Source organism: Sturnira hondurensis, unplaced genomic scaffold (genome assembly GCF_014824575.4).
Source record: "Sturnira hondurensis isolate 20B ecotype Veracruz unplaced genomic scaffold, ASM1482457v3 Scaffold0021490, whole genome shotgun sequence".
In the NCBI taxonomy this organism is placed as follows: domain Eukaryota; kingdom Metazoa; phylum Chordata; class Mammalia; order Chiroptera; family Phyllostomidae; genus Sturnira; species Sturnira hondurensis.
In genome coordinates this window covers 1,933,431-1,958,239 of record NW_028094121.1, presented here as the reverse complement: position 1 = coordinate 1,958,239, position 24,809 = coordinate 1,933,431, and the positions used below count along the sequence as shown (strand labels likewise).

Here is a 24,809-nt window from a genome sequence, read left to right as displayed (position 1 = left end):
ACCCAGGAACCTATGGGTGGTACATGGCTGTTCTGCTTGACACCCCTGATGTCAAGTCTGGGATTTCCCCAGGAGCCTATCATAGGTGGCCCCACTCTGCAGACATGGCTCTTCTGATCACGGGTGCAGGTATCTTACGTGTGTCTCCTTGCCAGGTTTTTGCTCTGACTTAGGTAGTTTCCTTCTTGAACCAAAGTGTCATGGCTGACTGACAGCCATTGTGTTTGACCTGAGTGACTCCACTTTGCTTTATAAACTTTATGCTATCTTTATGGGGCAGTGCCATTTTATTGGCTCTGCTCTCCACAGTACTGCAAGGGGCCTGCCCTCCAAAAGATAATTCCGGTTTTGGCGTCCTCCCTCATGTCGTCATCCTAGTTGGACCATTGTTATTCCTCAGTGCTGTCTGTAGGGCTGGCGGCTGTCTACGCAGCCTCACACCTCCCGCTTGTGACAAAGGCTGTAGACTGCCTTATAGGAAAGACTACAGTATGGCTACTTGTAAGGTCACAGTATCGATAGCAACACTTAAAAATGAGCATGGCTCTGAAGCAGCCCCACAGACACCAGGATCTCCCGGAAACAGGTGGAAGCATCGAGGGTTATCGGATAATGAGTTCCAAGGGTCTTATGGGAAATGTAGTCTCGGTTGGATAGCCTGTATCTCCGGGGAGCCTGGGAACGCTAGTTGGGCAGTTACTTCCGCACACGCGCAATGGGCCGGCAGCCCAGAGTCTGTAATCATTCAACCTGGGTGCTATGGGAGCGCTGCTCCCGAGACTGTGGGCGGTAGAACTCTGTAAACCGAGCTAGGACTTTGAGCCAGAGCTGGGAGCGTGGCGGTGAAAGGCTCACAGGTTTGACTGCGGGGCTGAGGGAAGGGCGGAGAGAAAGACGGGGGCCGGTTTATTGGCTTAAACAAACGAAGATTAAATTTAACAAACTGCACCTACGGTGTACTGTGTTGGGTTGTGGGTCCTTTCCAATTCCGGAGCAGTTCGGAGAGAACAAGCCCAGGGTTCCGAGTGCCACGCAGTGGGTTCCTAGGTCCAGGGTGGGTCTGGGGCAGGCTCAGTGTGCGTTCCTGCCTTCGTTGTTAAAGGTCACTGTGTGGGATTTTGTGCACCAGACTGTATGTACCTTTCTGGTTCCAAGAGCGCCGTTGGCCTTACCAGGGCTTGCAACAGGAAATGTTAAACCATCTCAAGGGATCCGGGAAGAAAGTATTTCCGAAACTGCCACGCGTTTTTTAAGGTATTCTCACAACCATCACCTGAAGTCACCGTTAAGATCTTCATTTTATATATGAAATAACTGAAGCTGAGAGAGGAAGTTATTTGGCTGAACTCACATAGCTTAATAGATAGACGAGCTGAGATTCAGATCTAGATGAGTTTTCTCCAAATTTCATTCTTTTTTGGAAGACAGCACCCTGCAGAAAACACATAAACAAATAGTTTGATTTATTCTTCTTTTGAAATATTTGAGTAGTGAATTGTGAGTAAATTTAGATTTGTCGGAATTTTTTAAGGGTCACTAGGTGAATCTGCAGGTCTTCCAGGGAAGAGTATGCAAATGGAGCTGTGAGTCCCTCGTGTGCATTTTAGCTTTTCTAGGGCCCCAGCAGTGCCGGTTGAAATTTGAAAAGGATTGCAGCCATAGGGAGACTGCACCCATAGGAGATGGTCAATTTCTGGGGGCAGCGCAGATTTGGAGTCTAAACTGAGGCTCCAGCTTAACAAAAAAAAAGTTCCTGAGTCTCTGGATCTAGCCTTCGCAATAAAGTCAACCTAATTTGCGGTATCTTACCCCAATTTCAGAGCAAAGACCAGAGAATCAGAGGAAAGAATGATTTCCAGAGATACGGAGCTTCAGAGACCAGGCTTTTAGTGAGTCTTTTCACTTATTCGTTATTATTTTCTTAGGATAAATTTCTGGAGAAAAAACCTGTCACTGGTTCCAAGGCTAACAACTTTCGGTAAGATCAGTAGGAGAGAAATGTACGACACCCATGTATTCACAACAAGCACAAGTAGAGATCGGTGCTTATAAAATAGGGGCTTTTCTGACTTGCTGGAAACATTCTCCCCCTAGGAGGGATTCTCCGAGGCTGTAGTGTGGGTGTTTCTGTTGTGAAAGGGAAGGGTCCCACATCGCAGTCCTGGTTTTTCACATCCTTCTCTTCTTTTCCCACTTTTATTGTGAGAGATATTCGTGCAAGAGCTGCAGAAAATGATCAACTTCCAGGTAAGGCATTTATTTATTCAGTCATTTAAATTTCCCCAAAATCCATATAAAAAGGAAACGTATAGTCAGGGAAAATGTAGATTGAATGGATTAGGTCTCATAGGAAATTTAGAATATGGTTAAGTTGATAGAGTCTGCATGTAGTTGGAATAAATTTGAGCTGCATTTGTGTACCCAGTATTTCTGGGGGTCATAGAAAGTGGATACCAACCAGTTAAAGTATTGGCGTTGTCTGTGAAGATAAAAATAGTTCCCCAGGTTTATCTGTGGTAAATATAACATCAGACTTCTTACGCCTTTCTTAGTGTCCCCTGGAGTAAACAGAGAACACGGTGCCAGGCGGCACTACATAAACCCTTTTCATGTTCATCTGAAAAATAAGTAAAGGATCCTTGTACCTTTTCAGGGTCTACAGCTATTCTTGAACATTTTCTCTTCCACATGCATTTTAAAATCAGGTTGTCAAGGTTGTTAAAGGAGTAGGTGACTGCATTACATTTTTAGGTTACTTTAGAGAGAATTAGTGACTTTTCAATAATGAGTCTTTCACTTATTTAATTTTTCTGATAGGTCCTTCATTACAGTTTTATAGTTTTATCATTGTAATTCTTGGACAGTTTTTGTAATGTTCATTCTTACACGTGGTTAAAGTTGCTATTGAGAATGATATAGATATTTTTCATTATATTTTCTTATTGGTTATTCACTTATACAGGAAAGCATGGGTTAATATGTTTGATTTTAGAGTCACATTCTGCTTTAAAACTGAGAACTGTGTCAGTAGGCGATTTTATCACTGTGTGAACATCATATAGTGTGTACTTACACAAACCTGGGCAGTATAGCCATGTAGGCTAGGTGATATAGCTTATAGCTGCTAGACTACAAGTTTGTATAGCATATTACTGAGTAAAACAACAGGAGATTAAGCACAAGAGAAAATGTTTCAGCCAGGAGACACTGTAAATATGAAATGTTTTGGGCTGCTACAGGCATCACATAGCAACTGTTTTACAGAAAACATTTTTTTTTAAAGTACAAAGAGTACACTCCAAAATAACATAAAAAGTATAGTAAATACATAAACCAGTAACATAGTAGTTTATTATCATTATCAAGTATTATGTACTATACCTAATTATATGTGCTATATTTTTATAGGACTAGCAGCACAATTGGTTTGTTTACACCAGCATCATCATAAACTCATGAGTAATGTGTTGCACTACAGGGTTACGACAGCTGCAACATCACTAGGTGATAGGAATTTTTTTGCTTTTTTATAATCTTACAGGATCACTGTTGTCTATGTGGTTGGTTATTGATGGAAACATCATTATGCAGCACGTGACCGTATGTCAGTTTATGGAACTCTTACTAAGTCCAGGAGGTTTTTAGTTGATTCCTAGATTTTACAGTTAGACAATCATATGCTCTTCAAATGGAGTTTGTCTCTGACTTCTCAGTATATATATGTTTCCATTTTTTTCTTGTCTTATTGCAAGGGACAGGACGTCTAGTAATTATAATTTTGAATGCAGTTGCTAGCCACAGTCTTTTTGTTTCATTTTTAATGGAGATGCTCCCAGTGTTTCACTGTTTCATCTTGTATTCTGATAGTTGTTTTTTGTTTTTGTTTTTAATCAAGTGAAGGATTTTTAGCTTGTGAAGATTATTTTCACAAATTAGGAACTTTTAAAAATCATATCCTTTTTAAATACTTGTCAATAAAATTATATATTTTATCTTATCTAGTATAGCAGATTAGAGAATTTCTATTACATTTCCCAATACTGAACTATGTATGTATTACTGGGATAAACTGTACCAAGTCTCTTAACTTTTTAAAAGACCAGGTAGTAAATATTTTAGGCTTGAAGGCCACATAGCCTTTATGGAAACTGCACAATTCTGCCCTTGTAGCTGAGGTAAATAAATATAACTACATTCCAGTAACATTTTATTTACAAAAATAGGAGGCCAGTCCATGTGTTGTGGTTTGCTGACCTCTGCTCTCCCCTGCTCTTTATGGTCTTAACTGTTTCTTTGTGATAGACATGTAGCTACATGCTGTTTTAATTTCAGTTTAAGTTAATTAAACATGACTTTAGCTTTATGGTTGAAAGAATATATTATATCATGTTAACAAAAATCCGCATCTTTCTATTTTATTATGCTTAGGTGAGTCTGGTTTGTTAACCTTACAGCTCCTGAACGTCTTATTGCACTTACATGTTCACTTTGTTTTGTCTCATAGACCGTGAGATCTCTGAGGGCAGTAATAATTTTATTCTTTTTTGCAATACTAGTACAGTATCTGGCCCTCATTGCATATTTTATGAGTGAAGAATATATAAGCAATATTTAAAAATAATTTTATTGAGATATAATTTGCATATTACAAATTGACCTGTTTTAAAGTATGTGCAATTCACTGGTTTTTGTTTACTGATGGAATTGTGAAACTATCACCACTACCTAATTTAAGAACATGTCCTTACCCTCAAAAGAAACTTCATGCCTATTCCTTCCTTCCCCCAGCCCTAATTTACTTACTGTTTCTATGGATTTGCCTATTCTGAACATTTTATACAAATGGGATCATACAATATGTGATCATTTGTAACTGACTTCTTTCACCCAGTACAATATTTTCATCTATGTTGTAGACACCTTTTAATTATTGAGCAATATTGCATCATGTGCAGTATTATTTATCCATCCATTAGTTGATGGATACTCATATTGATTTCACTTTTTGGCTATTATTAAGAATTCTACTATGAGCATTGTGCACAGGCTTTTGTGTGGGCATGTATTTTCAATTCTCTTGGGTGTATACCTGTGAGGAGTTAATTGTTGGATCATATGGTGACTCTATGTTTAACATTTTGAGGAACTGACAAATGGCTTTCTTTGGTTGCTGCACAATTGTACAATCCCACCAACTATGTATAACAGTTCTAGTTTCTCCACATCCTTGCCAACATTTGTCATTGTCTGTCTTTAATTTTGGCCATCCTAGTGAGTTTGAAGTGATACCTCATTGTAGCTTTGATTTGCATTTTACTAATAACTAATGATGTTGACCATCTTGTTGTGTGCTTATGGCCTTATGTGTCTTTGGAGAAGTGTCTGTTCAAATCCTTTGGCTATTTTTAAATTTGGTTGTCTGTTATAAGAATTCTTTTTATATTCTAGATACAAATCTCTTATCAGGTGTATGATTTTCAAGTATTTCCTCCTATTCTGTGTTGTCTTTTCAGTTTCTTGATGGTGTCCTTTGAAACACAAAATTTTTAAATTTTGATGAATTCCAATTTAACTGCTTTTTTATTTTGCCACTTATACTTTTTCTGTCATATTTAAGAAACCACTGGCTAATCCAAGGTCACAAAGATTTACTTCTATGTTTTCTTCTAAGAATTTTTAGTTTTAGCTCTTCCAGTTAGGTCTCTCACCCATTTTTTGTTTATTTTTGTATATGATGTGAGGTGTGTGGGGGAAGGGAGTCCAACTTTATTCTTTTGCATGTGGATATTTGGTTGCCCCAACACCATTTGTTAAAATGAATATACTTTCCCCCATTGAATTGTCCTGGCAGTGGTTGAATATTTAAATATGATTTTTGTTTTTATCATAGAGTCTATTTCTGAATCAAACCTGTAGTAATCTATCATACATAACTTTTTGAAAACAGTAAACATGATGTGACCATACAAGGCTGACATGATTCTCTTGCAAGTGTCCAAGTGATTCACACTTTAGTTTGAAGATCAATGTGCTGTTACAGGGATCATTGACATTCCAGGATGTGGCTGTGGACTTCACCTCAGAGGAGTGGCAGCTGCTTGACTGTGATCAGAGAACCTTGTATTGGGATGTGATGTTGGAGAACTTTAGAAACCTCATCTCGCTGGGTAAGGACAGTGGGTGGTGACTTTTTGTTGTAACTCAGAGTGTGTTAATAGTGCCCTTCCTTAAAGATTTGTGAAACCTGTGAACATTGAAACTTTAGTAAATTTGGCCCTGAATCTTGTGATCAGATTCTTCATCTTCCATGCGGGTCAGAGTCTGTTTATGCTTCTACCTCCCAAGTGGAGGAGAAGAGTCTTTCTGTTCTAGACACTGTCATCCTTTCAGGCCAAAGACTCAAGGAGGCAGACCTGAAGTGTTTGTCCCTAGCACCTCTTTCCCAGTTCTATGTTGTTTCCCTTGAACAGGGGCTCCAGTTACCAAACCAAAAGCAGTCTTCAAGGTGGAGAAAGGACAAGAGCTGCAGATGGTGGAGGGAAAGAGCCCACACTGGAGCCACCTGGGTGAGTGAGAGAAAACCAGGTAGACGAGAGTCTTTGCAAGTGGTCAGTGAGGGACAGGCATCTTTGAAATACTTTTCAGGAAGCATCTCTTAAAAGCCACATGCCTTTGGAAGTGACCATACACTTGACATAATATCATCAGATCCCCGAATGACACCTTCACTTTCTCTCTCTTCACAGCTGCTCTTTGCCTTTGCTCACCTCTGTGCGAAGGAATGTCCCTCTCCTCTGTGCTCTGCCTTCTCGCACTGCCTGCTTCATCTAGGTTCTTACTTTATTTTATTTTTTTAAATATATTTTATCGATTATACCATTACAGTTGTTCTATTCCCCCCCTTCATTCCCCTTCACCCGCACACCCCTCCCCCACCATTCTCCCCCCCTTAGTTTATGACCACATGTCTCAAGTTCTTTAGATTCTATATTTCCCCCACTATTCTTGCCCTCCCCCCTATCTATTTTCTACCTACCATCTATGCTATCTTCTGTGCCTTCTCCCCCTTCTCCTCCTCCCACCCCCCTGTTGCTAACCCTCCATGTGTTCTTCATTTCTATGGTTCCACTCCTGATCTAGCTGTCCTCTTGGTTTGCTTTTGTTTTAGGTGTGGTTGTTAATAATTGTGAGTTTGCTGTCCTTTCACTGTTAATATTTTTCATCTTCTTTTTCTTATATAAGTCCCTTTAGCATTTCATATAATAAGGGCTTGATGATGATGAACTCCTTGAACTTGACCTTATCTGAGAAGCACTTTATCTGTCCTTCCATTGTAAATGAAAGCTTTACTGGATAAAGCAATCTTGGCTGTAGGTCTTTGGATTTCATGACTTGGAATACTTCTTTGCAGCCCCTTCTTGCCTGCAAGGTCTCTTTTGAGAAATCCGCTAACAGTCTGATGGGTACTCCTTTGTAGGTGACTGTCCCCTTATCTCTTGCTGCTTCTAGGATTCTCTCCTTCATTTTAGTCTTGGCTAATGTAATTATGATGTGCCTAAGTGTGTTCTTCCTTGGGTCCAACTTCTTTGGGACTCTCTGAGCTTCCTACGCTCCCTGGAAGTCTATTTCCTTTGCCAGATTGGGGAAGTTCTCCTTTATTATTTGTTCAAATAAGTTTTCTGTTTGTTGCTGTTCCTCTTACCCTTCTGGTACCCCTATAATTCAGATGTTGGAACGTTTAAAGATGTCTTGGAGGTTCCTAAGCCTCTCATTTTTTTGAATTCTTGTTTCTTCCTTCTTTTCTGGTTGGATGTTTCTTTCTTCCTTCTGATCCACACCATTGATTTGAGCCCCAATTTTCTTCCCATCACTATTGGTTCCCTGTGCATTTTCCTTTATTTCACATAGCGTAGCCTTCATTTGTTCATCTAATTTGTGACCAAAATCAACCAATTCTGTGAGCATCCTGATCCCAGTGTTTTGAACTGTGCATCTGATAGGATGGCTATCTCTTCATTGCTTAGTTGTATTTTTTCTGGAGCTTTGATCTATTCTTTTGTCTGGGCCATTTTTTTTTTTGTCTTGATGTGCCTGTTACATAGTGAGGGGCAAAGCCTTAGGTGTTCACCAGGGCGGGGCAACCCATGTCGCTGGGTTGTGATGCTGTATGTGGGGCAGGGGTCAGAGAGGGAACAGTGGTGCTTGCTGCGCTCTCTGCTGGATTTCAGTCACTTCCCCCACTTCCCACAAGCAAATTGGGCCCTTCTGGTGCTGATTGCCAGGTGGGTGGGTTTGTGTATGTTCTAGGACCCTGTGGGTCTCTCCAATGAACTCTCCTGTGAGTCCGGGAGTTTTTCCAGCTGCCTCAACACCCACAGGTGTTTTTAAGCAGAGATTTGAGGTTTTATTTCTCTGTGCTAGGGCCCTAGGTTGTGCGGTCCATCCTGATCCCCAGGATTTCTCCCAGTTTATCTGCACATGAATGTGGGACTGCCCAGTCTACAATCCGCCACCTCACCAGGTCTGCCTGCTGCCGCCTTGCGATGACTCCTCTCTGCCCAGCTGCTTGTCTCCGCCCCTCCTACTGGTCTGGATGAATGTTTCTTCTTTAACTCCTTGGTTGTTGGACTTCCATACAGTTTATTTTCTGCCAGTTCTGGTTGTTTTTTGAATTGTTGTTGTCCTTTTTTTGGTTGTGTGAGGAGGCACAGTGTGTCTACCTATACCTCCATCTTGGCCAGAAGTCCCTAGGTCCTTACTGTGTTCTCCTAATTCCTAAAATCCTCATTCTCTTTCCCTGCCCAACATGATCACAGAGCTGTCATACATCTGAATCTCAGAGTGTAGTCAGATTGTGTGCATATGATGTCTTAGTCCACCAATCACCGTCTAACCTAGTTACTTTGTAGCACAATTTTACTTATAAAATAGGGATAATATTCATCTTTATCTCAGGCTTCCTTCTAAAGATTATATGAGTTAATTCATGCAAAGCCCTTCAAATAGTTGGCAGATAGTGAGCATATGTTAGTTTTTATTTCAGAACTTTTAGTCACATCATGTTCTTTCTAATTATTTTCCTTTAAAAAATCACTTGTCTTGCATCATACATCCCACCTGTGTACCCCACCTTGCTCATCTTTAGCCTCACTGATAACTTGAGGTATCTGTCTCCCTTAGAGTTCATTTTTCTGCTTCATTTGGTAATTTGATTATGTGTTGGAAATTCTCCCCCAACTCCTTCAAGTTGGTTCCTAGCTAATATGCCCTCACTCTTACTGCTTATTCAACCTTTGCTTCTTGCCTTCTCTTTTACCTTCTGAACTTTTCTCCGCAGTAACTCCCTCAAAAGCTTTGTCACTAAAGACTAAAGTTATTTGTTTTATGCCCTCTTGAGCATTTTTGCCATACCATCTTTCTATTCCCCCTACTTTGATCTCACTTGGCCTTACAGTCTCAGTTTTTTCTTAGTCACCGACATCCTTCAAGGTCACCATTGTCTCTATATTACAGTAAAGAAGAATGACTGTCCTGCTGCTTTGCCACCTCAAAATCACTCTGGTAGGCAATTTGGGTTTTTTCTTAAGAATTTCTTCTTAAGTGCTCTTGTGACTTAATTGCCTATGATTTCAACTATTAGTTTACCCAAGACTGATTCAAAATAAAAATTTTCCTTTCCACAGAGTCTGTAAAAGAAGTATGTTTCAAATGATTAAGACACCATTAAATATATTTTAGATTACCTAGGATCTCAACTTCTGACATAAACCAAATGAATTTTAACTCCTGAAATGGTACCTAGGCAGTTTATATTCCTATATTGTGAATTCTTCTATATTTTCTGGTTTATCTTAGATATTCCTGCAAGATTTACTCAAATCAACTTTTCTTGTCACTTTCCTTACAAATGTAACTTACTCCTTTATACTCTGCATCGTGATATTTAAATGGCTTTTAAAGCCCTCTATAATGTGAATCCATTTTGTTTATCCAGAACTGTTCTTCTTTTTTCCTATTCCACAGCAATTGAGTTCTTTAGCGTACTCAGTACATGATTTTCTTCTCTGCATCAGTCCTTTTGATTCAGGTGGGCTCCACCTGATGAAAACCAGAAGATGTTAAATCTGAATTCAGTTTTCTCTTTTGTGGTAGCTGCAGCCAAGGTTAATTCTACCTTCTTTGAACTCCCATCCCGACTCTAGTAAGGTTCTATCATAAAAACTTAACAAACAACGCTTGCCTTAGATTTTAAAAAAATCCCTATGCCTTTGGGGCATATTTACTTATGATAACACCCAGAAGAGAAAGACCTGTATTGCTTTTTCTTTTACACCATTGTTGAGGCCATAATGGCATTCAGTGAGCAGTTATTTCATTAATTCACTGTCATGATGTCAGGGACTATGGGGATTTTCTTATTTCTTTCAAAAAGGCCTTTTATTGTTTCCTGAGAAGCATTAAAAGAAAGTAAGAAAAAGGAAAGAAAATGACAAACCATTGACTTTTTCCAAGAGTGTAGATTATAGTTGAAAATGCAAAACATGGCCATATACAATATAAGTTGATGAGTGTGGAACATTTGCTCAGTGCATGCTAACACTGTAGTTTTCTAGTTAGTTGTTGAAATGCATGATTTAGGAAATCACAGTGACATGCAGACAAAATGGAGGTTCAAGTTTAAAGTGTGTAAGGATTGGAGGAGTCTCTTTTTGAGGTCACAGAACAATGGGGTCTCCCTAAAGATATCTAAGTACTAGATAGGACAAAAGGGGTGAGGGAGGCTAAGTTACAGTAGGGAAGGATTATGAGGAAAAGATTGTAGTTGTATAGAGTCTAGACTCTTTGGGACAGAAGGTATTTGTTCAGGACTAGAGGAATGCATGCTTAGATACCATGAATGAATTCATTATATTGAGGATTATGAGCAAAAGATTGTAGTTATATAGAGTCTAGACTCTTTGGGACAGAAGGTATTTGTTCAGTACTAGAGGAATGCATGCTTAGATACCATGCATGAATTCATTATATTGCATAGTTTGTTCACCAGGGTAATTACCCTGGATTTCTCAATTAGTTATTATTGGTTGCTATAACACAGGATGCTGCTTCCCCTTGACTGAAGTGAGAGAAGATAGAAACCCAGTTTCCATACCTAGAGCCACTCTGTAAAGACATGCGTATTAATATCTATAGCCCACTATGCAGGCCAGCTCCGTGAAGAAAGATAAGGCACAGAGCAAGAGGCTAAGGGTTTTGTGCTAAAACTCCACATGGAAGAAATCTCAGAAACAGGGAATTATGGTCCCCCTCTTCCTGTTCTTTTTTCTTTATTTTTTTAATGGAGCAATGAATTTGGGATTTACAGGGTTTTGAGGTTGGACATGAAAAAGTGTGACTTTAGGAACAAAGCAGTTTTCTGGGGATTAGTTTACTAGGCAGATTAAAAGAGATCTAAAAACAGTTCTTGTCAAATACAAATATGACAGATTTCATATATAGAAACCCAGCTAGAATAAAAATGACAGCAAGCAGACAGAATCTGTACTGGGGCTAAGGAGGACTTGCTGTTGAGTGACCTGTTTGGACATCTGTGTTCCTGGGCTCACAGGTAAGTGTGTGGGAGAATGAATCCCAGCTGCAGTAGAGCTGGAGCCCTGTCTGCAGATATGTCTCTGCTGTGGTTTGGATAGGGTTAGAGGACTGGAGATACAAGAATGTTCCTGAAGGGGACCAACATTGTGTCAGGTGATTCAGAGGAAAAAGAGATGTGGATGGGGGAAATAGGGAGTTATCCTAAAAAGGTAATCTGGAAATTAGGTAGTGAGGACTCTGGTTCTGATCTGTCTTCTCCAAGTCTAGTTTTTCCTCTGATAATTTCCCTTAACCCCCTGGGTCTTTCATTCCCCTGTTTGCCCTATCCATCCATCAGATCTCTACAGTGGGCTCTCTTCATTGTCTGAGCTAACCACGCATGCTTGTTGAGCAACCTCGACTTCCTCTGTCCCCTACTCACTGTGCCTTGTGCCTGTTTTATAGTCTTTGCACAAGTCACATGTTAAGTCCTCTGTTCTCATTATTGTCATTCATCTACTCCCATTTCTTCTTTAGAGCTTTATTCTTTTTTTAAAAAAGATTTTATTTATTTATCTTTAGAGGGGAAGGGAAGGAGAAGGAGACAAATATCAATGTATGGTTGCCTCTCGTGAGTCCCCTCCTGGGAACTGGACTGCAACCCAGGCATGTGCCCTGACTGGGAATCGAACCTCGATCATGTGGTTCGCAGGCCCTTGCTCAATCCACTGAGCTACACCAGCCAGGGCTTAGAGCTTTATTCTTAAAGGTCAGGAGCAAGGCAAATATAGGACTTGTTTCAAAATGAGAGACTAGTTTTGAAGCCATGTAAGTTTCTCCCTGTAACTGTTGATGGAAAATAATTAACTAGAAATGTCATATTGTACTTTTTTTTAGATGCTGACTGCCCATTTGTTGATGAATCAGAGAAGCACCAAGAAAGCAAAGACAATTTTTTGAATTCAGTTTTGTTCATGTTCAATAAAATTCTGAATATGGAGAGACTCCATGGTTATAATATGAACACCTGTCATATTGGAAAAAATCATATAAATGCAAGAAAAATACTATATAAATGCAAATTATACGGGAAGAGTTTGCAACCTACTTTAGGCTTACTTAATTATAACAGATATTATAGTGGAGAAAACTCTTACGAATGCAAGGACTGTGGGAAAGTCTTCAAAAAGAAGTTTCATTTAATTAGACATGAAAAAAATCATACAAGAAAAAAACCCTTTGAATGCAATGACTGTGGGAAAGCCTATAGCAGGAAGGCACACCTTGCAACTCATCAGAAAGTTCATAATGGAGAGAGACCCTTTGCATGCAGTGACTGTGGGAAAGCCTTTATGCATAAAGCACAGCTCATGGTGCACCAGAGACTTCACACTGGAGAGAAACCTTATGAATGCAGTCAGTGTGGGAAATCATTCACGTGGAACTCCTCTTTTACTCAACATGTGAAATCTCATACACTGGAGAACTCATTTGAATGTAAGGAATGTGGGAAAACCTTCAGGTATAGTTCATCCCTTTATAAACATTCTAGATTTCATACAGGAGAGAAACCGTACCAATGTATCGTATGTGGCAAAGCCTTTGGCAACACATCTGTGCTTGTTACACATCAAAGAATTCACACGGGAGAAAAACCTTATGGATGTATTGAATGTGGCAAAGCTTTCATCAAGAAGTCTCATCTCCTTAGACATCAGATAACTCATACAGGAGAAAAGCCCTATGAATGTAACAAATGTGGGAAAGCATTTTCCCAGAAGTCAAATCTTATTGTACATCAAAGAATTCATACATAGTATTCACTTTATGAATATGAGAAAGCTTTAGATATTAAATAAATCTTATTAAATAGCAGAGATGTCATGGTGAGGAAAAATTGAAGAACTATAATGAATTGGGAAGAAGTAGGTTTCCATAAAGAGATAATCAATTCCAATCACAACATGATTGTGATGTTTTACAGAAAAGATCACAGAAAACATTGAATTATAAATAATAGAGTTCGAAAGTAAGCATAAATAATCAAAGAATCAGTGAAGACTTCATTTACCATTCCTGAGTTTTTTTATTTTTATAACAAATTCTATAATTATGTAAGTATGAGAATAAAATGTATTTGTTCATAATATTAAATGCTATCTGTTGAATTTCTGCAGTAAATATCACCATTTTCCCCCCAATCCTAACAACATGCAAGGGGGAAAATGTGGCTTAATATGCAATATGAAATTCAGTAATATTTTTATTCATTTGCTGGCACTTTTTTCAAAATAATGTTTTTAAAGATTTTATTTTATTTTTTACAGAGGGGAGGAAGAGAGAGAGGGAGAGAAACATCAATATTTGGTTGCTTCTTGTGCACCCTACTACTGGAGACCTGGCCCACAACCCAGGCATGTGCCCTGATTGGGAGTAGAACCTTTGACCCTTTTGTTTTACAGTCCGGCGCTCAACCACTGAGCCACACCAGCCAGGGCCATTTGCTGGCACTTTTAATGGGCATAGTAGTGTGACTGAATCCCAGTCTCCTCTTTAACTACAAAACTTGTTATAAAGACCTTTTTGTAAACACATTATATAAACACAAAAACAAAAATTTAACAAAATAACAATTGATAGGGGGAAAACAATTGTACTCTGTATTACAATAAGAATTTCATTGAGGAAAATATTTAAATAAGTATGTAAATAAAACATTTCTGCTCAAATATTTTTCATTGGTGTATCTACATGAGATATAGCATAGCTCAAGTCATATTTAGCTATGTTATCTGTATTTGATTTTAGTAAAGTTGGGTGTCATGATAGCTTGCAACTTTCCAGGAGCTAGTTTTTAGGTCTAAGATTTTATATATATATATATATATGCGTGTGTGTGTGTGTGTGTGTATATATATATACACATACACACACATATGCATATATGTATATACACATGCATAAAGTTGATATCTTATTGGAGTGTCTGGAATTTTCTATATGACAGCATAGGCAGCGTTAACCAAGTTTAAAAGAGCAAGTTTTTCTGCATATCAACATTTCTTTGGAATGTGGCATTTTGTTAGTACCACATATCTCCTTGAAAGGATGAGCAACCCATTATTTAAGCTAAAGTTTTTATTGCTGTCCATGATATTCCTTGGTAATATCAAGAACCCTTTATACCTTTTCTTGAGTGTTTGCAATAACAGCTTGAACTTAAATTCAGAATTCGTACCTCTTCCTTTCAAGTTTAAGCTTGGTTACAACTATGATGCACTGTTTCTTTCACTAGCTATTTTTTTGAAAAGTAATGTTGAATAATAATTACAAATTGATGATAGTGCTTTTTTGCATAAGCATACTAGAACTTAAGAATCTAAATGATATCTTTTCTGCTATCAAAGACTTATAGTTTTATTTTTTATTGAATTTATTGGGGTGACATTGGTTAATAAATTTATATAGGTTTCAGGTGTGCAGTTCTATAATACATCATCTATATATTGTATTGTGTGTTCACCACCGCAAGTCAAGTCTCCTCCCATCACCATTATGTGCTCTATACCCTCTTCTACCTCCCCTCTACCCCCTTCCCTTCTGGTAATCACCACACTCTTGTCTGTGTCTTTGAGTTTGTTTGTTTTGCTTAACCCCTTCACCTTTTTCACCCAGTTCTGCAACTGCCCTTCCCTCTCCCAGCTGTCAGTCTATTCCCTATCTATGAGTCTATTTTGTTATTCTTAATTTACTTTATTCATTAGATTACACATATGAGTGAAATCATGTTCTTTGTCTTTCTCTGACTGGCTCATTTCACTTAGCATAATGCTGTCCAGATCAACCCATGCTTTTGCAAAGGGTAAGAGTTCCTTTATTATGGCTGAGTGATATTCCATTGTGCAAATATTACTTTAAGAAAAAAAGTTACATACTACTTTCCACAGCACCTGCACCAATCTTTATTCTCACCAACAATACACAAAAGGGTTCCCTTTTCTTCACATCCTTATCAGCACTTGTTTATTAATTTACTGGTGATAGCCATTCTGTCAGCTGTAAAGTGATATCTCATTGTCATTTTAATTTGCATTTCTCTGATGATTAGTGACATTGATAATCTTTTCGTGTCTATTGGCCATCTGTATGTCCTCTTTGGGGAAGTATCTATTCAGGTCCTTTGACCATTTTTGATTGGATTATTTGGGGGATTTGGGGTGTTTTATAATTTTTTTAAAAATATTTTATTTACTTTTTTTAGAGAGAGGAGAAGGGAGGGAGAAAGAGAGGGAGAGAAACATCAATATGTGGTTGCCTCTCACTTGTCCCCTACTGGGGACCTGGCCTGCAACTCGGGCATGTGCCCTGACTGAATCAAACTGGTGACCCTTTGGTTTGCAGGCCCGCACTCAATCCACTGAGCCACACCAGCCAGGGCAGTATTTTATAAGTTCTTTATAAATTTTTGGATATTAACCCCTTATCAGAGGTATCATTAGTAATTATGCTCTTCCATTCATTCTTTTTTCATTTTGTTGATGGTATCTTTTGCTATGCAAAACCTTTTTAATTTGATGTAGTTCCATTTGTTTATTTTTTCATTTCCCTTGCCCAAAGTGATATATCAATAAATATTGCTGTGAGAAATGTCAGATATTTTACTGCCTGTGTTTTTCTTTTAGGGTTTTTATGGTTTTGAGTCTAACATTAAGTCTTTAATCCATTTTGAGTTTATCCTTGTGTGTGGTATAAGGAGGTGGTCATTTTTTTTTGCATGTATTTGTCCAATTTCCCCAATGCCATTCATTAAATAGGCTATCTTTACCCATTACGTGTTTTTGCTTTTGTCAAATGTTAATTAACCATAAAAGTGTGGGTTTATTTCTAGGTTCCCTATTCTGTTGTATTGATCTATATGTCTGTTTTTATGCCAGTACTATGCTGTGTTGATTACTATGGTCTTGTAGTATAGTTTGATATCAGGCAGTGTGATTCTTCCAAGTTTCTTCTTTTTCAAGATTGCTGTGGCTATTTGGGGACTTTTATGGTTCCATATTCATTTTTAGAATATTTCTTCTAGTTCTGTGAAGTCTGCCACTGGTCTCTTGATAGAAATTCTGTTGAGTCTACAGATTGGTTTGGGAAGTATGGAAATATTAATGTTAATTCTTCCTATCCATGAACACAGTATATGCTTCCACTTATTTGTATCTTCTTCAATATCTTTCTTCAGTGTCTTGTAATTTTCTGAGTACAGGTCTTTTACATCCTTGGTTAAATTTATTGCTAGGTATGTTTTTAAGTAATTGTGAATGGGATTGTTTTCTTAGTTGTTGGTGTATAAAAATGCAACTGATTTCTGGATATTTGTTTTGTGTTCTGGTACTTTACTGAATTCATTGAACAGTTCTAGTAGCTTTTGGTGGAATCTGTAGGGTTCTCTAAATGCAGTTTCATACCATCTACAGATACTGACAGTTTTACTTCTTCCTTTCCAATTTGGATGCCTTTTACTTCCACTTCTTGTCTGATTGCAGTAGCTAGGACTTCCAGTACTATGTTGAATAAGAGAGGTGAAAGTGCACATCCTGTCTTGCTTCTGATCTTAAGGGAAATGCTTTAAGTTTGCCTATTGAGTATGATGTAGGCCATGGGTTTTTCATATGTGGCCTTCATTACACTGAGGTATATTCCCTCTATTCCAGCTTTGCTGAGAGTTTTTATCATAAATTGGTGCTGAGTTTTATTAAATGCTTTTTCTGTATCTATATTTTATGATTGTGTAGTTTTTATCCTTCATTTTGCTTATGTGGTATATCATGTTGATTGATTTACAGGCATTGAACCAACCTTGCATCCCTGGAATATATCCCATTTGACCAGGGTGTATGATATTTTTAATGTATTGCTGAATCCAGTTTGATAATATTTTATTGAGAATTTTAGCATTTATGTTCTTCAGGTGTGTTGGCCTATAATTTTCTTTCTTTGTAGTGTCTTTTTCTGGTTGTGGAATTAGGACAATGCTGCCCTTGTAAAAATCATCTTAGGAGGCTTCCCCTCTTGAATTTTTTGTAATAGTTTGAGAAGGATAGGTGTTCATTCTTTGTTGAATGTTTGGTAAAATTAACTTGTTTAGCAATCCAGATGAGGACTTTTTTTCCCCTTGTAATTGACAAAGATTCTTTGACCAAACTTTAGTTAGGCTCCTGAACCCTCTCCTAGGCCCATTTTGCACTTCTTTGTAAAATTCGGTTTTTAGCAAGAACCCTGCTAAGTCAATTTAACCAGAACCCCCTACCCTTGATACCTGATCAGTTCTTAATTCTCTACCATCCTTTTAGGTGATGCCTGATCATGCTGGCCTGTCTTCAGCAAGAATCCTGTAGGTAGATTGAGCCAGAACCAACCCTCTCCTTACCCCTGGTGTTTCCTCTTACCAATTTTCCATCCACTGACTGCTGCTCTGCTCCTTGGGCTATAGATTCCCACTTGTCTGTTCTGTATTGGAGTTGAGCTTAATGTTTTATCCTCCACTGAAGTCCCATTGTAGCAGTGCCTGTACTTATGTAATAGTCCCAAATAAAGTCTGCCTTGCATATATTCCTTAACAAGTGTCATGAATATCTTTTTTTCTTTAACACTTTCCAAGTTATTTGAGGGGTACAGGCTAGTTTCACTTCTGCAATCATTTCAAAAACTTCTTAAGACTTCTTTTGGTCTTGTCTTCAGAATCAGTTTGCCAGCCACACAGGAAATTTCTTTCTTTATAGTCACAAGATTTTCCTTTTTTCCAGCTCAACAGTTTTTTTATTCCCTATATGAAATCCTCATTTTGCTCTACTTAGTGCTTCCCATTCCCATGCTATTTCCCCTTCCCATATGCATGGCTCTCACCCGAAACTCTAAACTACTTCTAAAAAAACCCCCAAAACAAACTAAGCAAACAACTAGAACAGGAACAAAATCACAAAAATAGAGATCACATGGAGGGTGATCAGCAGGGAGGGGAGGGCGGAGAATGGGGGGAAAGGAACAGGGAATAAGTAGCATAAATGGTGGATACAAAATAGACAGGGGGAGGTTAAGAATATTATGGGAAATGTAGAAGCCAAAGAACTTAAGTGTATGACCCATGGACATGAACTAAAGGTGTGGAGCAATGCTGGTGGGAGGTGGGTGCAGGCTGGAGGGGAATAAAGGGCAGAAAAAATGGGACAATTGTAATAGCATAACCAATAAAATAGAATTTTTAAAAAAGACTAAAGGAAGGGGAAACATTTTAGGAGGGAGTAGGGGGCTCTGCTGTTGCCAGCAGGATGTTACACCCCCTTGAGAGAACAGCTGTGTGGGTCAAGCTGACAAGAAGTGTGCAATAGACTGCTGTGGGAATAAGGAATAAAATAAAAGTTTTCATTGTAATATATCAGGAGGCATGTAAGTTAATTCCATAACTTAATTTGCTCCCTTCCATAAGGGAAAGAAGGAATACTGTAGAGTAAGTTAAAATGTATATCCAGTACTGGAAAAGCATATACTGTCACCTAGAACACCTTTGTCACTGACCTCATTGTCTTAGGCTGTATAAAATTTTGGCAAGAAATACAAAACTATCCTCAGCTCTATGGAAACAGGAGGTAACTCAAAATGTTTTTGCTGAATGAATATTAGATATATGCTTACAGTGGGCCTCCCTGCACACACACACACACGTTTTAAGTGGTAGGGTGGGAGGCAGGGAAAGGTCTGAAGAAACTCGTAAAAGAGAAATTGTCCCAAATCTGTCCTGGAAATTTTTTTTTTTGCATGCTATAAGTCATGACTTCCTTTTGGAAAAATTACCATTGATGATAAGCAATTTCTAAATGACTTTAATGGGATTAAGACTTGTTTTTATCAACTAGTCCACCTACCCTGATGCCTGTCAAGTACTTTCCTTTTATTGTAGTAGCTAGCAAATAACAATTATGTAATCCTTCTCTTTTCCTATATAAAGTCTTTTTCCCTGAATGAAAGTTGAAATTGGCCTCTTGCTGTAGCCTTACAACATGATTGTAAAAAAAAAAAAAACAACAACTTTGAAATATAACTAGGCTGTCTGAAAAAAAACATCGTTTTTGATAGGCTCTAATACATTAATTTATATAGTCTATATGTTTAAACTACTTACAGTTAAGATATATTTGTTATTCTGTTACGAAAGTTTAATTCTTTTTTAAAAAGAAAATGAAAGGAGAAACCATACTTGTTCTATTTTCCTCCTGGTTTCTATTTGCCATGTCTTATGGCACATGTCCTCTATATGTCTTGTCTATATTAAGTAAAAATGACACACACCTTTCTCTTCAGTAAGACCAGAGCTCTCCTTGAAGCTCGAGAGACTGAACTGGAAACCTCCTCTAGATAGCAGGAAACCCCTCGTTCCTTCGGGATCCAAGCTCCACGAGCCTTATGGGAAATGTAGTCCTCGATGAATTTCTGCAGCGGACCGTGGGAAATCTGGCCGATTCAATGTTTCCATAGACTTGCACTGGGCTGGACGCGCAGTGTTCTGAGTGCTTTGGCTGGTTTGGCACCAGCGTCCTGTGAAAATTGAAGAACCGGCTCATTGGTTCATGTGAAGGAAGTAAAACTGTAGGTATTCCCTTTGGAGAGGGGTGGGTGGGGGTGGGGTTTGGCTCTGAGCCCGCCAGAGAGAAGGGCGGGGCTTCTGCAGGTCTGGCGGGCCTGTGGCGGGTCAGTCTGCATTGCTGTGTTGCAGGTGGCGTGTGCAGGGAGCTTATGCCAGTGAGTTGAACTATGCTGCACCCCCTTTTAGGAGCCTTTTGGCTCTCAGAGGGCAGTAAAACCTTATGGCAGTGGGGAAGAGAACGAATATATCCAGTGTCAGGCACTATTAAGCACTTTTAAGAGTGGTACTTATTTATCACTGTTACTCTATGATATAACTATGTGAAGAAGTTACCGGCTTCAAATCACACAGCTGGTAAGTGGAGTAGATAGCATTCAAACTCCCTGCAATTTTTCCTGAAATTTGATTGTTTCTTAGCATAATATTGTACTTTAACTAAAACAAAAAGTTGGTTTGTATTGTCCTTTCTGAGGAGTGAGTGCAAAGTGAAATTTCAACTTGTGATTGTTACTTTTTTGAGGGAGCTCTTGGTGTCTCTGCAGGAAGACCCTGTAATTCAGCCTGTGGGTCCCTCTTGCAAATTCCTGCCTGTCTCGGTTTCCAGCAGCCCTGGTTAAAATTCTACACCCTGGCTGGTGTGGCTCTTTTGGAGCATCGTCTGATAGACTGAAGCATTGTGGGTTCCATTCCCAGTCAAGGCATAAATTCAGGTTGTAGGTTCAGTTCCCGGTTGGGGTGTGTAGAAGAAGGCAACCAGTCAGTGTCTGTCTGTCTGTCTGTCTCTCTCTCTCTCTCTCTCTAAAAGCAGTGGGAAAATGTCCTCGGGTGAGGATTAAAAAAGAAAAAAAAAAAACAACTAAAGGCCAACCAAAGGCTACAGGTGCTAGTGAGTTCAGAATACCTGTTGAAAGAGTGTGCTTTCCTGTCATTCTAGGAAAAGAGGAAGGGTAAAGAGATTCATCCTCAGAAGAGATTCTTCTAACCTGTGACTTTTACCCCCATTTCAGGACAGATAGGAATCAACTTTTGTCTCTCCCATCTAAGGTTTGAATCATGGCATTCATTACATGTGGGTGCCATCAAGGACTTCGTCCATGGAGGTGTTGTTCCACGTGTTGTTTGAGGAGAGAGGTGAGGATTACAGAAGAATGGAGAGTGTGGGTTTATGGGGTCAGGCTCCACAGGAAATGGAAACTCAGGAGGAGGAGGAGGATGTACGAGGTCGGTCCGGAAAAAGTCTGGCCATTGTTAATATAACGAGAATGGTTTGCCCAAATCAGTGTAATCTGGCAGCCAAGGAGAGTGGATTGCAATGCACATGCATGAACAATGATGACTTCACTGTACTAGTCAATGGGGCATGTAGACCCTGTTGAGTGAGCATGTGTACTATGTGGCCGTCACATTCAAAAATGACTGAGCCAGCAGAGCAACAAATCTGCACCCAGTTTTGCATTAAGCTCGAACATTCCTCAGAGGAGAGATGCATGAAAATGGCTATGGGCAACTGGTGATTGGCAGGTTTATCACGACAGTGGGCCCCCTCATGTAGCACATCTTATGTGGAGTTTCTTGGCAAAACATCAAATCACCCAGGTGACGCAGCCCCACTACAGCCCAGATTTGGCACCCTGTGACTTCTGGCTTTTCCCAAAACTAAAATCACCTTTGAAAGGGAAGAGATTTCAGGCTGTCAAGATTCAGGAAAATCCGAAAGGGCAGTTGGTGGCAGTTCCAACAAAGGATTTACAGAGTATTTTGAACAGTGGAAGAGACACGTGGAGAACTGTGTGAGGTTCCAAGGTGCTTACTTTGAAGGGGACTGAGGTGTCATTGTCCTATGGACAGTGTTTCTTGTATCTTCTTCAGTAAATGTCTCTTTTTCATAGTGTGTGGCTAGATACTTTCTGGACAGGCCTGTATATTCTCTAACATCAGGTGCCAACTTCTGTAAGTGTCTATAAGATCTGACTTGTTCCAAATTTCTGTGTACTTACTGATTTATTTTCGTTTGCTTGACCCATCAGCATCTGAGAAAATATGTGTGGGATCTCTCCGGGTGATAGACATTGGCATACCTTGGAGATATTGTAGTTTTGGATCCAGACCACTTCCATAAAGTGAGTGTCACAATAAAGGGTGACACATGAATTATCTGGTTTCCCAGTGCATATGAAAATTCTGTTTACAATATACTGTAGTCTGTAAAGTGTTCAATAGCATTACGTCTAAAAAACAGTGTGCGTGCCTTAATTAAAAATGGTTACCACCATCTGAGCCTTTAGCAAGGTGCAATCTTCTTTCTGGTGGAGGGCCTTGCCTCAAGGTTGATGGCTCCCCACTGATTAGGGTGGTGGGTGGTTCCCGAAGGTTGGGGTGGCTGTTACAGTTTCTTAAAAGGAGATCACAATGAAGTTTGCCTTATCAGTGACTGACTTCCTTTCATGAATTTCTCTGTAGCATGTGATGCTATTCCATAACATTTTACCCTCAGTAGAACTTTCAAAATTAGAGTCCTCTCAAATCCTGCTGCTGCTGTATCAGCTGAGTTTATGTAATATTCTAATTTCTCTATTATCATTTAAACAGTCTTCACAGGATCTTCACCAGGAGTCAATTCCATCTCTAGAAGCCACTTTCTTTAATTATCCATAAGAAGCAACTCTTTATCTGTTAAAGTTTTATAATGAGATTTCAGCAATTCAGTCACATCTTCAGGCTCTACCTCTGATTCTGATTCTCTTACCATTTCCACATTTGCAGTCAGTTCCTCCACTAAAGCCTTGAACCCCCCAAAGTTGTCCATGATTTAGTGAGGGATGAGAGTCAGGGATGTGAGAGAAGTCAAGCATGACCCATTTTTCTGACTTGAACATCTGAGTGGTTGAGGTGTGGTTTCCTGAGGTAGGGAATGGTGGGAAAGAAGCAGGTTTGGAAAGGAGATAAAGTCAGGACTGAGCAAGCTGATTTAGATGCCTTTGAGATATGCAAGTGGATGTTTATTTCACCTGGTAGGTATCTATGGATTACCTGCTGTAGATGAGGCACCGTGCTTCGCACCGGATGTTCAAGTAGGTTTTTGGGTTTGGTCCTGTAGGTCTGGCCAGAGGACTTGGCTGTTGGTGTACAATTTAAAGTTGTCAGCCTTCAGGTGACATTTGAAGCTATGAGAATAGATGAAATTACATCAGGAGAATGCGAAGAGGGCCAGGGAACCCCAACATTGATAAACTGAGTAGAGAAGGAGACTGACAAAGAGTGATCAGAGAGGTAGGAGAAAACCAGGTGGTATCCAGACTCTACGGTACTATGGTATCCAGACTCTAAGAGGAGAGTTTTGGGGAAGACCAGGAGGACAACAGGGCCAAATAAGGCCAGGGAGTCAAGCATAAAGAGGATGGAAAGCTTCTCATTGAATTTACCAGCAAGGAAGTTATTAGTTATCTTAATGAGGATGCATTTCTAGAACTGGAGTTGCTGAATTAAAGGCTATGTTTGATAAGCCCTGCCAAATTGTTCTCCCAGAAAGACTGCACTGATTCATACTTCTCCTGACAGTGTATGAGGGTACCTGGTTCCTTACACTCTTACTAGTCATGGGTATTATAAGTCTCTAATCTTTGCCCAATGAATAGGGGAAGATAATGCCTCATTGTTACCTGAATGATCATTTCTTTGCTAGTTTGTGAGGCAGCACATCCTTTCTTTCATGTCCATTTGTTTTTCTTCTAGGAATTACTCATTCAGATCATTTTTCTTTTTTAAGGGGCAGAGATCATTTTTCCTTTGTCCATGTTTAACCAGAGCATTTTATCTTTTTTAATTTGATTTTTAAGAGCTCTTCCTATTATTAGCATTGGTGAACCTCTATATAAGATATATATGTTTTTTAATTTTTTTATTGTTCTTTTTAGTCATTCTTATGGCTTGGGCAGAAATCTGAAGTGTCTTTTGTTCTGTCTACCCTTCTCAGTGTTGCCAAGTTTGCCCTTTGTACCACGAACGTTGGTGTAGTTGCTCGCTTACTGAAGAGGAATCATTCACTGTTCATTGGTGTTTTGGGAACCTGTCACATTCAAGGATGTGGCCATGGACTTAACCAAGGAGGAGCAGGGGAGGTAACTGGACCCTGCACAGAGGGCCCTGTGCAAGGAGGTGAGCGGGAGATCCATGGCCACCTGGTGTTAGTGGGTGGGGACAACTACTCTTTGGAGAATTTTTGTTTCCTTGGTGGTTAAAAGCTGTGGGCTCTAAAAGTGTTACTAAGGAGGGGCTTGAGAATCAAGTCACAGAGTTTCTCAGTCGCTATTGAAGAAAGAAAAATGTTGCTGCCTAATAAAAATCTGTTTCCCCTCCCCCACTTGTATTTCTTTTCTTTAGAGATAAAATTCACATAACATGAAATCAACCATTTTAATTTGTACAGTTCAGTGGCATTTACTACATCAAAAGATTACATAGTTACCTTCTCTATAAAGTTCCAAAACATTTTCATCACCCCAAAAGAAGATACTGCAGTTCTGCATCCAGACGACCATAATAAGGCGAGTGTAACAATAAAATGGGTCATAATCTTTTTGTTGGTGGAGGGTGTTGCCTTCAGCTT

At 39.2% G+C, this 24,809-nt stretch overlaps 1 protein-coding gene and 1 long non-coding RNA gene across 6 annotated transcripts; both read left to right on the top strand.

The window, feature by feature from the left end:
* The first annotated feature begins 389 nt into the window (after positions 1–389).
* ZNF684 (zinc finger protein 684) lies at positions 390–14,444 on the top strand. Of its 5 annotated transcripts, none has more exons than XM_037032596.1 (8): positions 390–1,254; positions 1,821–1,889; positions 2,203–2,247; positions 6,041–6,167; positions 6,471–6,566; positions 9,514–9,561; positions 9,856–9,909; positions 12,469–14,444. In XM_037032596.1, the coding sequence occupies exons 3-8, from the start codon at positions 2,233–2,235 to the stop codon at positions 13,386–13,388; spliced, it is 1,260 nt and encodes a 419-aa protein (XP_036888491.1). In that variant the 5' UTR covers positions 390–1,254; positions 1,821–1,889; positions 2,203–2,232; the 3' UTR covers positions 13,389–14,444. The 5 variants fall into 5 exon arrangements, with proteins under 5 accessions (XP_036888491.1, XP_036888489.1, XP_036888487.1 ...); XM_037032594.1 differs by having other exon boundaries at positions 392–1,254; positions 2,207–2,247; XM_037032592.1 differs by lacking the exon at positions 9,856–9,909 and adding an exon at positions 1,608–1,685 and having other exon boundaries at positions 395–857; positions 1,815–1,889; positions 2,209–2,247; positions 12,469–14,443.
* A 6,734-nt stretch (positions 14,445–21,178) lies between these two features.
* On the top strand, positions 21,179–24,551 carry LOC118977613 (uncharacterized). The gene is made up of 3 exons (XR_005064568.1): positions 21,179–21,334; positions 22,231–22,323; positions 24,177–24,551. It is a non-coding gene; the product is annotated as an uncharacterized LOC118977613 (long non-coding RNA).
* The last annotated feature ends 258 nt before the right edge of the window (positions 24,552–24,809 follow it).

Coding starts and splice junctions, on each gene's coding strand:
- ZNF684 (XM_037032592.1), top strand. Junction 1,890..2,208: donor CTTCAGAGACCAGGCTTTTA/GTGAGTCTTTTC, acceptor TTATTGTGAGAG/ATATTCGTGCAAGAGCTGCA. Junction 6,168..6,470: donor TAGAAACCTCATCTCGCTGG/GTAAGGACAGTG, acceptor TCCCTTGAACAG/GGGCTCCAGTTACCAAACCA.